The sequence below is a fragment of the Chlorocebus sabaeus genome, chromosome 4 (assembly GCF_047675955.1).
Source record: "Chlorocebus sabaeus isolate Y175 chromosome 4, mChlSab1.0.hap1, whole genome shotgun sequence".
Classification (NCBI taxonomy): Eukaryota; Metazoa; Chordata; class Mammalia; order Primates; family Cercopithecidae; genus Chlorocebus; species Chlorocebus sabaeus.
Window position 1 is genome coordinate 24,450,237 of NC_132907.1, and position 13,485 is coordinate 24,463,721.

Sequence of the window (13,485 nt, forward strand, 5' to 3'; positions counted from 1 at the left end):
TCCTGTGGTCCTCCCCACCCCCTACCCTTTGTTTCTCTTCACACTGCTGTTTATTCTCACCAATTTCCTTGACTCTCACCTTTTCCCTGCTTCCACCTCTGTTGAGAACAGAGCTCTGGGGTACATCACATAAGTAAACTGCCACTCTCGTATTACAAGGGAAGTCAGGGCCTCCAAGAGTAAAATGTAACATTTTCCAATGAAAATGGGAAAACTTCAAGGAATGAAGAGTTCATTTTCTCTCTTTCATGGAAGAGTGAATATTCTTTCATGAATTTCAGGACCAACAGAAGTCAGTGTGGTGGAGGAGAGATAAAGAGATTTGCCCCTGGCATGCTGGCTCACTGTGACTCTTTCAAGAACATTTACTGGAATGACCTTTGATTTGAATGAGAACCACAAAATACCAGTAATTTTATCTGGGGAATATTTATATTTTGGTGCAGTAGGTGAATTCCCAATTAAAGACCATTATTAACAGCATATTTCCCCCCAAACTAAATGTGGTTTTGTCTTGGTTAGGTCTTGGATTTCTCTCATTGGTCCTTATGGGTCAAAGAGGAGATTTTGGTTTTGGTTTTAAAATTCATTCATTCCCTATTTCCCTATTTCTTCGTAACAAACTCCTATGGATAATAGCAGTTGAGGAAGCTATCTGAGTCCCAGATTCCTTTAACACAGATCAGCCCAATAGGTTCCTTTTTAAACTATTTGTCTCTTGATTTATAGCCTGTTGGGTTTGGGTGATGCGTTGTAGAAAGCCAGGGACCTTAGAACAATGTCTGACCATAACAATGAAAATGTATGATTATTCCAAAATCTTCTCCCTCTTATTAGTACAAAGAATGGGCTGCTACGAATTTCCCAAACATTTTTTTAGGTGGAGGAGTGCAGGGTGACCACCCACTCTTGATTTACATTTCCCTTTCTCAATCCAGGAGTCTTTTTTCTACCGATGACTGCCCTTTGGACTTTTCAGGAATCTGTTTTCTGACTGGGTTGCAGAATTTGGTGGCACTTTGATAATGGCTCTCTAGTGTTAGTGTACCCAGGATTTAAGGCTTACCCTGAATCTGAGAGTTAGTTCAGAGAATAGTGCCCTTGAATGAGGAGGGTAAGCAAGAGCTCATACAAAGCATGTGTGTCAAGTTCTTTTCATAATAACTACCTAATAACTTATAGGTGTGCTGATGATTTCATTAGGGACATACTGAAAGTCATCCACAGTCTAAATAATGCAAGATAAAATTATACATTTTAAAACTTCATGGGGAGACTTTAAAAACAAGAACCACCCATTTCTTCTTTCATCCCAAAGCAGTTGATTGGGCATCTACTTTGAGCCACGCACCATCCCGGGAATTGAAGATGCAGCAGTGAATAAAACAGACCCAGTCCCTGTCTTCACAGTCTAGCAGGAATTGTAAGAGCTGGTTTGCTAATGTTGACCCGGCACTATTCTAGTGTCCGAGACTTTGGGTTTGACAAACAGGTCCTCCTGTCCCTAGGAAGGTAACCTCTGATGTTAGATTTGGGGCATTGTTTCAGTTTCTCACACACTGGCTGAAATAGCTCATGAGATCAGCCTTTGCTTCAACTCCTCATTCATCAAAGCAGACTGTTATTAACATAAGCTTGAAAACATCTCCGTAATAGCAAAAACAGCCATAGAGAAGGGATGGGGAGGTATTCTTTAACTGCATGGTTTATGGCCACATGGTATGAATAACTCACCCTAGCCTTATCCATGGCCTTCTTGAGTGTGGTTCACCTTCGCTGCGGTGACAAGACCAACTCAGGATAAATGGGTAAAGTCTTGGTTAACTTGCAAGGCAGAGGCCCAGATGCCATCAGTGGTGATCAAGAGCTTCAGCTTAGAAAACAGACATGATGTCAGACAGCATCAAACCACTGATCACAACCGAGTCCTCCTCTCCTGTCCACTCTTTCTCACTCCTTAAGGGCAGCATACTGTCTAGTGTTTAACATACTTTCTCACACACATTGTAAATTTCCAACAACCCTATGGGGATATCCTAACTTCCATTTCATGAATGAGAAAATCAAACCTCAAAAGTAATTTACTCAGTCTCCCACAGCTGCTAGCACAAAGCCCACATTCAAACCTAGACCTTCAGGCTCCAAACCAGCACTTTTTCCATTATCCCACACCCAGCGGCTTTTACATTTTCAGTTCTTCTTTCTTTTTGCATGTTGTTTCAACTCTTCCTGGTGGGGAACTGTCTTACAACCTGCTAGTTTTCTCCAGGGCCTCTGGAGGCAGCCATGGATCAATGACTTAGCAGGGCTTGCCCCACCTCCTCATGTTTTGGGTCTCCTAACCAGATTGCCATCCCCAAGCTTCTCCTGCCTCCTGCATAAGAGTCCTGTCAGTTTTATGGGTGCCTGTGGGTCTACTGTAACAAATAGAGGTGAGCATGTGGGTGGTACACATTGCAGTTTTCTATGAATCTATTAATATTTTTGTGGAGGACACCCAGAATTTTAACTTGACTGATTTCAAGATAAATTACCTCCTCAGGGAGATATCCTTCCCGGCTTTTCCCTTCAACACTCCCCTTCTCCAGGACGGATTTGTTTGCTAGATTTTGTTGTTGTTGTTGTTGTTTTACCATCTAGGGCTTCTCCTTATCACCTGGTGCTGGTGCTCAAAGGCAGGGATATTAATAGCTAGAAGCAGCCACAGCTGATTTCTGTCTCAGGCGGGCCAAGGGGAAATCAGATCTAGTTCTCCTTGACCTCTGTAGGGACTGGTGATGATCCTTAAGGTCTTTATGCAGAAAACCATCTGTATTCAGAAAGGGACTGCTGTTTTAAATGTCTGTAAAAATTTCCCTGGATAGATCCTACTTTTTTTTTTTTTTTTTAGACAGAGTCTTGCTCTTTCGCCCAGACTAGAGTGCAGTGGTGCAATCTCGGCTCACTGCAACCTCCGACTCCTGGGTTCAAGCGATTGTCCTGACTCAGCCTCCCAAGTGGCGGGGATTACAGGTGCCCACCACTGCACCTGGCTAATTTTTGAATTTTTAATAGAGATGGATTTCACCATCTTGGCCAGGCTGGTCTCAAACTCCTGACCTCATGATCCACCTGCCTCGGCCTCCCAAAGTGCTGGGATTACAGGCTTGAGCCATCACACCCGGCTGAGATCCTACTTTTTAAAAAACTTTCTGAGTTTCTGATTTTATTCTAGTGTGCACAGACTACTATTTTAAGAGTGGGAGAATCATTATATATACACACAGAAACTGGGGGAAATTAATATTATGAGATTAAAATATATAAAAAATTAAAATGTATGCACCTAAAGTCTCTGCATTTGGGAACATAATTGTGCCATTTATGTTTAAAAAAAATAACCACATCATCTCTGTTCAACATTTTTTTTTTGCTTTACCAGGACAATGGTGATAAAAATTCAAATGCTGAAAATAACTATGCTTTTGAGATTAACATTATATTAGGAGTATATTACAACTCCTAATGTATTAAAAGGAAACAATTAGTTGATTATGTCATAACTAAAAACAAAAATATTAAACAAAGGCAATAATAACGTGCATAGACTGAAATACCTTCCGTTTCAAAATTAGTGATAACATTCCTTTCCAAGTCAGTAGCTTTCCAGTATAAGCTACAGCCCGTTGTATAAAGATACAACACGTCATTAGCCACGTACTTAAGAAGAAGTACCTTCTTAATAATAAAATACACAGGAAACTCAGTGCATTTTGGCCCAGGTTCTGACATGTTTCTTTTTCACTAATTCTCAACCCAAGCTCTCTAGTATGTACTAGGAATTATTGCCTCTTTTAATCAGAGCAGAACTTTAAAAGAGAACCAGTTTGCTTCTCGATGGGCTCTTCAACGGTTTGCCATAGGTACTTGTAGTCTGGAAGAGACTTTTTCAATCTGAGCAGCCTTTCTACTAAAAGAAATTTATCTCCCAAGGGGTTATAAAATCAACTGTGTTCCAAATGAAATAATAGGGAAAGGATCTGCCGTTTTCCCCTCCAATTCAGCAGGACACATTTAGTCTTGTTGAAAGTCAATTATTTTTATAGATGCAACAAATTCTTGGGCCTGGGCCACACCCTCTATAACTCTATGTGAATCTAGAGATCAGGACCTTCTGGACTGCAAGCTAAGAGATGATTTAGTAAACAAGAAAAACCATCAAAGAACCTCTATTTCCCCATCCTCCTGCTGGTCCTTTCTGATAGCAGCAGCACAACTCTCATTTCACCCACCCACACCCCTCCGGGTCTCATAAAGCTAGACATTTCATTCTCCCACTACCCTCGTCACTTCCTACAATTGCCTGGCCCTTGAGGCAGCAGTAGAAGAAGATCTAGCACTGCAGTAAGAATTTTAGGAGGAAGCAAAGCTAAGACACAGGTTGGGCCTCCCATTTGCTGAACACACAAGCTCTTGCTCATAATTACTAAGCCCCAAACCCACGGTAAGAAAGACAAGCCAGGGCTATCTTTTCACTCATATAAACACAAAGCAAGTATTAAGTATTATTTTGTAGTTATCTGTCCAGTTTCACAAACAGCTTTAAATAGTCCCCAGATAGTTATATAATAAGGCACATATTTTTTCCTCATTGGATTGCCTGTGTATAGACTAGGTAACCAAACAAAAAAAAAGGCTCATTTTTGTTTTAATTGCACTGCAGCTCTCAAGCCTCCCAAAAAGACACACATGCTATTTAAGAATTTAAGAATATCTGGATCATTGTAAAAGCTGTATCTGACTCACCAAGGATCATAGAAAATCACTGAAAACTGTTGGCCCTCTCACCCCTGGGACCTTCACCCCATATTGCCTTGTTTGTAGACAACCCCAGGGGCTAGAGCCCTGAGTTAGTCTAAGACTCTATATCAGCCCTGTCTCCACTGGCCCTACATCAGACCTTACACCTGACCAAGCCAACTGGCTCCATGGGAGCCTCTGATGAGCAAAAGGGATAATCCCATTCAAACTCAGAGGACTTGGGTAAAACTGACCCTCACTGGAAATGTGGAGTTGCACTTGGTTCATTCTGTCAGTATCCATATGAAGAAGACAAAAAACTGGCAGGGCCAGACGCAGTGGCTCAAGCCTGTAATCCCAGAACTGTGGGAGGCTGAGGCAGGTGGATCACTTGAGGTCGGGAGTTCAAGAGCAGCCTGGCCAACAAACCCCGTCTCTACTAAGAATGCAAAAATTAACAGGCCATGGTGGTGCACTCCTGTAATCTCAGCTACTCGGGAGGCTGAGGCACAAGAATCACTTGAACCCAGGAGGTTGCAGTAAGCTGAGATTGTGCCACTGCACTGCACTTCAGCCTGGGTGACACAGCCAGACTCCATCTCCAAAAAAAAGAAAAAAGAAAGAAAGAAAACTGGCAAGGAGACATGTGAAAAACACAGCCCCTGGTTCAGACTCTAGTCCCACCACCAGCTCTTTCAGACAGGCCTATGTATGTCATCAGGACACAGTAACTGGCTGTGTCAGCAGGGGAAGTGTCAGGCACCACAGGAGTCACCAAGCCTGCCCTTTATTTTGACACCTATCTGAAAGGAGAGACCCATGTGTGGCTTTATTTCACATAATAAAGGAATATTTCATTCTAGCTTGCTTCAGGTTTAAGACTGTAATGTGTGCATTGCCAGGATGACTTTATAACATTGAGCTACTTGATATGCTTTTTAAAATCATGTTTATGTCATTAACTTAGTAGCACACCTTACTCAGAGTGGATATTCAGAAATGATTAGATCTGAGTTAAGCATTAACATCCCTTCTCCCATGAGGCTTTGAATATCCTCATTTCCAGCAGCAAAGGCCCAAGCAAGGGAGTAGCAGTGAAAATTGGTTTCCTCACACACACACAAAAGAAAAGACCCTAAAAGTCACTTTCCAATCACCATTAGTAGATGCAATTACATCTCAGATTGAAAAGCTGCGGCAGAATGGGTCTGGTGCTCACTCCTTCAGTGAGTACCTGTGTAACCTGAGAATGTCATTTCATTTGTCTGGACTTTGGTACCCTGATCTTAAATGGGGACAATGACCAGATGAGTTCTCAGGTTTCTTCCCAAACTAGTCCACTTCCCTTCCTACCATCACCCCTTTTGGTTTTGTGGCTGGATTTCCACTGGAGCCCAATTTGATTCAGCCCTAGGGTCACCCCAAGAGGCCAGTGCTACCCATATTGATAACTGGGTTTTCAAGGAGAAAGAAAAGCGATGTTTTGAACAGCCCTAGGATAAATGAGGGTTCATATTAAGCAAGTATTACTCTTCATAAATTAGTACTGATAAATAGCCAGAACCCTTAAAGGAAAAGAGGATTTAAAACAAAACCAAACCAAAACACACAAGTTTATTTCTCTTTAAAGGAAAATTGCCAAGGATGCAGAAGGAAATGAAGATGATCAAAGATGAGGATGTGCATTTCAACTTGGCTGTGAGGAAGACCCCCTCCTTTCCCCACTGCCTGCAGCCAGTGGTTTCTCGGGGAAAGGCTCCCCAAAGACACCCCTTCCCAGAAGCTCTCCGAGGGCCATTTTCCCAGTTTCGGTATGAACCTCCTCCAGGAGACCTAGATGGGTTCCCGGGGGTCTTCGAAGGAGCGGGGTCTAGGAAACGGAAGAGCATGCCCACAAAGATGCCTTATAACCACCCTGCAGAAGCAGCCACCCTCGCCCTCCACTCCGAGGAGAACAAAAACCACGGCCTTCCCAACCTCCCTTTGCTGTTCCCGCAGCCCCCGCGCCCCAAGTATGACTCTCAGATGATCGACCTGTGCAACGTGGGCTTCCAGTTCTACCGCAGCGTGGAACACTTGGGGGGCAAGCCCGTCAAGCAGGAGCCCATTAAGCCCAGTGCCGTGTGGCCCCAGCCGACGCCGACTGCATTCCTGCCCACGCCCTACCCCTACTACCCCAAAGTCCACCCGGGCCTCATGTTCCCCTTCTTCGTGCCGTCGTCCTCGCCCTTCCCCTTCAGCCGGCACACCTTCCTGCCCAAGCAGCCCCCGGAACCTCTGCTGCCCCGGAAAGCCGAGCCCCAGGAGAACGAGGAGACCAAGCAGAAGGTGGAGAGGGTGGACGTGAACGTGCAGATCGATGACAGCTACTACGTGGACGTTGGCGGCGCGCAGAAGCGCTGGCAGTGCCCCACCTGCGAGAAGTCGTACACCTCCAAGTACAACCTGGTCACCCACATCCTGGGCCACAGTGGGATCAAGCCGCACGCATGCACGCACTGCGGGAAGCTCTTCAAGCAGCTCAGCCACCTGCACACGCACATGCTGACCCATCAGGGCACGCGGCCCCACAAGTGCCAGGTGTGCCACAAGGCCTTCACCCAGACCAGCCACCTGAAGCGCCACATGATGCAGCACAGTGAGGTGAAGCCGCACAACTGCCGCGTGTGCGGCCGGGGCTTTGCCTACCCCAGCGAGCTCAAGGCCCACGAAGCTAAGCACGCCAGTGGGCGCGAGAACATCTGTGTGGAGTGCGGCCTTGACTTCCCCACCCTGGCGCAGCTGAAGAGACACCTTACCACGCACCGAGGCCCCATCCAGTACAACTGCTCTGAGTGCGACAAGACCTTCCAGTACCCGAGCCAGCTGCAGAACCACATGATGAAGCACAAGGACATCCGGCCCTACATCTGCTCGGAGTGCGGCATGGAGTTCGTGCAGCCGCACCACCTCAAGCAGCACTCCCTCACCCACAAGGTACCGCGGGGCCCCTGGTGGGGTGGGCGGGGCCTTGGGAAGAGGAGTGGGGCCATGAGCAGACCCCTGGGGAGCAGGACGCCTGTGCTGCTCTGCATCTGACTCCGAGGAGCTGGGCAACCCCGGACAAGCAGTCCCTTGGCCAAGCCCTGAGGTCCTTCCTCACGTTTAAATAGGAGAGAACGATTCTCAACCAAACCCTTTCCCCCACCAGCCTTCTAGACTCTAAGGTAGGCCTAGAAATAAATAATGCAGACATTTGCAGAGGAGGATGAGGAAGGATGCTCTCTAGCCTCCAAGAATCTTGCAGATTCTGCTTCTAGAAATTTCATCCAAGGCACTAGCATGAGTATGTCATCAGACCCTAAATCAGCTCTGTGCCTGGGATGTGCCACGGAGCACCTTCTGGAGAATTCTCTTGGTCTTGTACTGTTGAAGCAGTGGAAAACAACCTTTTGCATTGTTTTCTCCCTCAACTGTGAGACCCGCTTCATATGCAAGCTCTCCAAGGGAAGAAGAGCTTGGACGAGGCCGGCAGGGCCTATGCCTCCCTGTGTTGAACCCATTCCTAGTTGGGTGAAGGGCCCTATGGTTTATATTGCAGGAGGCATGAGAAAGCATCCTTCTCTGGTTTTGTTTGATCTTCTCCGTGCTCAGGTCTTCAAGGGGAAATACAGGCCCAAGAGTCTAAGTTCAGCCCAGTTTGCAAACATAGCCCTAGAGTCATTCAGGCTGAACTAAAACAAGGCCCTAGTGGTGTCCCTGAAATCTTACCCCAGCTAAACTATGGAAACTGCTTTGAGCCTCCAAGAGGGAGTTTTGCCCCCACTGACTCCTACTCTCACACCCTTAACCTCAAGTGGTTTTCTTGGCAGGAAAGACTTCTAGCAAGCCAGAGCTTCTAAAGCATTCTTTAATTCTGAAAGGTCAGCAGAGGACTTTGCCCAGTCAAGATAATGTTTCTGCTGTGCTATAATAGGTTTCACTTGTTAGGTTAGGACAAAACACAGGGTATTTTCTGGCTCTGCAGCTGAGATGAAATGTGTGGCTGCCTTATGGGCTCTGCACAAACAGGTCCTGCCCTACAAAAGGCACCTGTAGATGCCATCCAAAGGGGAATCACCTGCCAAGTGCAGGAACCATCAACAAAGGACCCAGGCTGGGATTCAGTCGCAAGGGGGACCATTCGCTAACTTCAGGGGCTCCGTTATATGTGGGAAAGGAATCAAAAGTGCATTTTAGAGTATATAAAGATCCTGTAAGATGGTAGAAAGTGAAGTCAAAACGGGAGAAACAGCCTGGTGTCTGAAATAAGTTTCATTTGAATTAGAAAACAAAATACATTTTAATGAGAGGTGTAAGCAAACAGCGAGAGGTAGTATTTGTTGAACACTTGCTACATGGCAGGTGTTTCACTCTTTATTCAATCCTCATTTACTTCTCAACAACTCTAAGAGCTACTCCCCATCTGCAGTTGAAGACACTGAGGCATGGCAGGTCACTCAGGAATCTCTGGCACAGGCACTTGTGCCTTGGCCACTCTACGGTGAGCACTTCCTCTTTTCCACCTGCTTCCCTGTTCACACCGCTGACCACCTGACAGGCTCCGACTCTGTGATTCCACTGATCTTATCAGAGAAATAACAACTTCCTTTGTTGCTTCAAAGTTGTGTCCAGGCTCCTGCTCATTTGCATTCTAGGCCAGCCCACAGGTGAATCTTACTTTGGACACAGAATTCTCTTTAAAGAATTCTGAAAACAGTGATAAGAAACTTCTCCTTGGTTTCAGGACAAATGGATCAGAGCCAAGCCCAGAAAAAATCTTGAGAGAAGAGAGATGCTAAAATAAAATTTAAAATCCATTAAGAAAATGTTTTTCATAAATTTTATAATTTTAAACTCAGTGTTTGAATATGCACTACATTTTAAAGATTCATCTCCTTAGGCAGAATCAAAATTTGATTTCTAAAGGAGGTTGATTTCTAGGTCTCCTTATTAATATAAATGCATACTCATGTAACATCATCTGGACTAAACAGTGCTTGAGTTAGAAAGAACCCCAGGGTTCTCATGACCCACCACTTCATCTTGAGATGAGAAGCCTTCATTAAAAAAGGCCACAGGACTCATCTAAGCTTTTACAGTCAGTGAATAGCCAGGCAGAGACCTGAATCCACCCTTTAGTACCATGGGCCCGCCAGAACTGCAGAGTGATTCTTTCTTACCATGACTCAAAGTAAAGAAATGGAAACATAGACAGAGAGAGTCAGAGATGAGCTTAGAATCCCTCCTTCCCTCCTTCAGCCACTATGACTATCAGGCAATATGGATTTCATCAGGTACAGTTGTTAACCAAGCAACTTGTTCCAATCCTATGGTAACCTTCAGTTTAGTGCCCTGGTTCTCTAAATTTTTCTTCCCAAAAGTCATTCTGGGTCAAGACCTCTTTCAAAGGCCTTTGTGGGGAAGTAATGGATAGTCAGGATTAGTGAATGCCCGGCTTAAGCTGTGAGTCCCTGGAAATGCTCTCAATTAAGGGCCTTGGTTCAAACACACCTTCATGCACAGAAAGGAAACAAGAAAGCCTCCTGTCCTGTTCCTTAATGCAGAAAGCTATCTCTTGCCAAACTTCTTTATAAGAAGGAGCTGGCTTAGGGGAGGCTCCACAACCATGTCATTGTGGAGGTCAGTGTGGCCTGTGGGAACCCAGGGGACCAGCTTGAGAGAGTGATTATCAAGTTGTAATTTACTGAAGTGTGGATATAAGATGTTCTGGGATTTTCAAGTCCATTAATGAGAACCCAAGAGAACACTGGTTTCCATAGAGTAAATAATAATATCATTTTGGAAGATTTTATTTTTTCATTATCATGAAAGCTGGATTATAGACTCGTATTGCATATCAGCCCACAGTGCTCTTAACAAAAGCCTGTTAATCCTCAAGAACTATCACTGGAGACTTAACCCCAGCAGCAGCTGGAACAACGAAAGCAATAGCTTTCTTTTCCTCTAACAGTCTGGCTAGCTTATGGTTTTCAGAAGGAAGAAAAAGGATTATATAATCAACACTTTTCAAGAAAATAGCAATTTAACAAGGCTGAAGCTACACCATTTGAAACTCAACATCTATCACCAAGCTGTTTGTGGACTGATGTGGCAGAGAGGAAAATGAAGCCTATGATCCTGATGAAAGCATGCTACCTGCCAATCACCACTTTTCTGAATCTTCCCTCCCTGCAGGGTGTGAAGGAGCACAAGTGTGGAATTTGTGGGCGGGAGTTCACTCTGCTGGCCAACATGAAGCGACACGTGCTGATCCACACCAACATCCGCGCCTACCAGTGTCACCTCTGCTACAAGAGCTTCGTGCAGAAGCAGACCCTCAAGGCACACATGATCGTCCACTCTGATGTGAAGCCTTTCAAATGCAAGGTGGGCAGTGGGACTTGAGAGGAACCAGAGAGTTGCACAAATGCCTGATAGGAAAGGGTCCCCAGGGAGCCTTCTACTCTATTTCATCAGTGGGGCTACGGGGGCTCAGAATAGGTCCATGGCCAACCCCAGGTCCCATCTGCCACTCTGCCCCTCTGCACATCCCACTTACGTCATGCCAGGCTGGAGGTCCCTAAGGAGCCTGCCCTGTTTGTCTCACTATGGCATCAGTTCCCCGGGGTGGAGCCAGGCACGAGGGAAAGGTCTGAGCGTGGAAGGCCCTTTTGAAGAAGGAGGCTGTTAAGGGCTGCAGGTGATGTGGAGAGCCTTTGTTTTAGAGAGGAGAAAGCAAGTTTAGCCTTCTGCTTACAAGGCAATGAACAGGACATAGAAAGGAGTCAGAGAAGCTTCTAGCACAGCTTCCCCCCTGCTGCTGCCTCCACTCCTCTCCTTGCCTCTTGACACTTGGGCTGAGCCATATGTATACTTTGAGGGCAGGCCTCCCAGAGAGGATGAGAGGGACTTCAAAGCTAGCCCCTCAGAGGCCCTCAGAAATGCTTGCTGGGGCTGTGGAATAACTGTGAGCACAGTCACTTCAAGTGCCTTTCACCTACTGCTAAGTGCCATGTAGCACAGGGATGGAACATCTTAGTTAAAATATCTGTTAGACTAATTTGGTTGGGTTTGTATTTCATCAGCTGAGAAAATGTGTGAGCTGGAGATTGGTAAAGCCCAAGGCGCTGATGGGCATTACTCAGAAATGCTCCGGCTCCCCGAGGCTGTCCCCACCCCACAGGAGTGTTTCCTCTCTCTACTTCTAAAATGAGGAGAGAGCATTGGCCATGACTGGGTTTAATCCGAGTGATGTACTGGCCAAGTGTCATCCGGTCATGAAGAAGGCTGAGGGGGAAGAAGAGGGAAATTACCACATTCAGATACCATTAGAGCCCTTCTGTTTGAAATGGAGGTTTTCTCTCTGTGCTACTGGGTGCCTAATCGGGTTCAAATGATACTCTGCTGGTCCACACTCCTGAAGTGGGGTTCCCTGCTTCCAGGGGCTGTTCCTGCTTTAATACCTCTGCAGTGTGGCCCCACTTGAAGGAATCCCCTGTGAAGCTGACTTCTTTCCTGTGTTGGCAACTCTTGGAAGGGGTGAGGGGTCAGACACCAGAGCTTCCCTAGACCTGTGTGGGCATTGTCCAGAGGTGGGAGAGGGAGGCTTCTCCCTCCAGCCCTTTTCCTGCCACCCACTTCTGTTTCCCCTCCTTTTCTTCACGTTCCCAGTGGTTTGAAAGTCAATTTACATCCGTCTAAAGCGAGAGTCAGCTTCGTGCAGGACAGGCGACGTATTTTTCAGGACTCAATGCAAAATGGAAATGCAAGACTCCCTGTACAAACATTACTGGGAGTTTCAAGATGATGAAAGCAGAGCGTTAAGCCAAACTCAGGAGCTTTCTGACTATGGGACCCTGTGTGATATGCCCATGAAGTGAGGCCTTGGCTGCATGTGGCAACGGACTCCACAGCCTCCTCTTCTCTCTCTCTCTTTGGGGACTTCTTTCATTTCCTTCCCACTTCATTGAGCCCCTAGAGCACTTCACATTTCACAGAGCTCTTTCTTCTTGCAAAGGGCTTACTGTCTCCTACAATGGAGTTACAAGCAGGTCTCTTTGCCATTCTTCATTCCTTATGTTGAGTTTACTCTTGGGCTTCAAGCATTAACTGAATTTTTTATCTTACCAACTGATGGTGGTGGAGCAAAGTTGTTAACATATGAAGGGAGCCATTAGCGTAGTTTATAATCCCCTGAAAATTCACATCTGTCCAGTCAACCATCTCCTACCTCCACCTCATCAATTATGATCCAGTGATAGTGGTAAAACCAGGCAGAAAATGTTCCTGAAATATAGGGTTTTGTCAGCAGGCAAAACGAATGTAGGCTGTGTGTGGTTTGAGGATACAAAGGCATTCTGCTTCTCTACCCTCAGGGGCTTGGAGGAGTTCTCGGACCAGGTAGTATCTGAGAATCTGGAGGGTTCTCTCTAGTGTCAGTGCACAAGAGACTGCAAGGTGCTGTGTAACCTGGGCCCTTGATGCAATGAGCAATCCCAGCTTGATGTTTAGGGCTTCCCTTCACGAACGATGGCTCCTTCCTCCTCCACTCCAATGATGGTGCATGTACATGGTCAAAAGGGTGTCAGATGGTCAGCTTTACAGTTCAGAAACTGTTTTACCCATTTCTTGAGGTTAGATTAGGCTCCATGTCTGGTCCACACCATCAGAACCCATAAGAGAGTG

At 45.9% G+C, this 13,485-nt stretch overlaps 1 protein-coding gene across 1 annotated transcript in view; it reads left to right on the forward strand.

Annotated features, from left to right (window-relative positions):
- Positions 1 to 13,485, forward strand: part of ZNF366 (zinc finger protein 366) — a 67,445-nt gene that overhangs the window by 39,837 nt on the left and 14,123 nt on the right. The window contains exons 2-3 of the mRNA XM_007974942.3: positions 6,410 to 7,755; positions 10,996 to 11,187. Coding sequence (XP_007973133.3) covers positions 6,424 to 7,755; positions 10,996 to 11,187 — 1,524 coding nt within the window. The 5' untranslated portion in view covers positions 6,410 to 6,423. The remainder of the gene's footprint in view (positions 1 to 6,409; positions 7,756 to 10,995; positions 11,188 to 13,485) is intronic.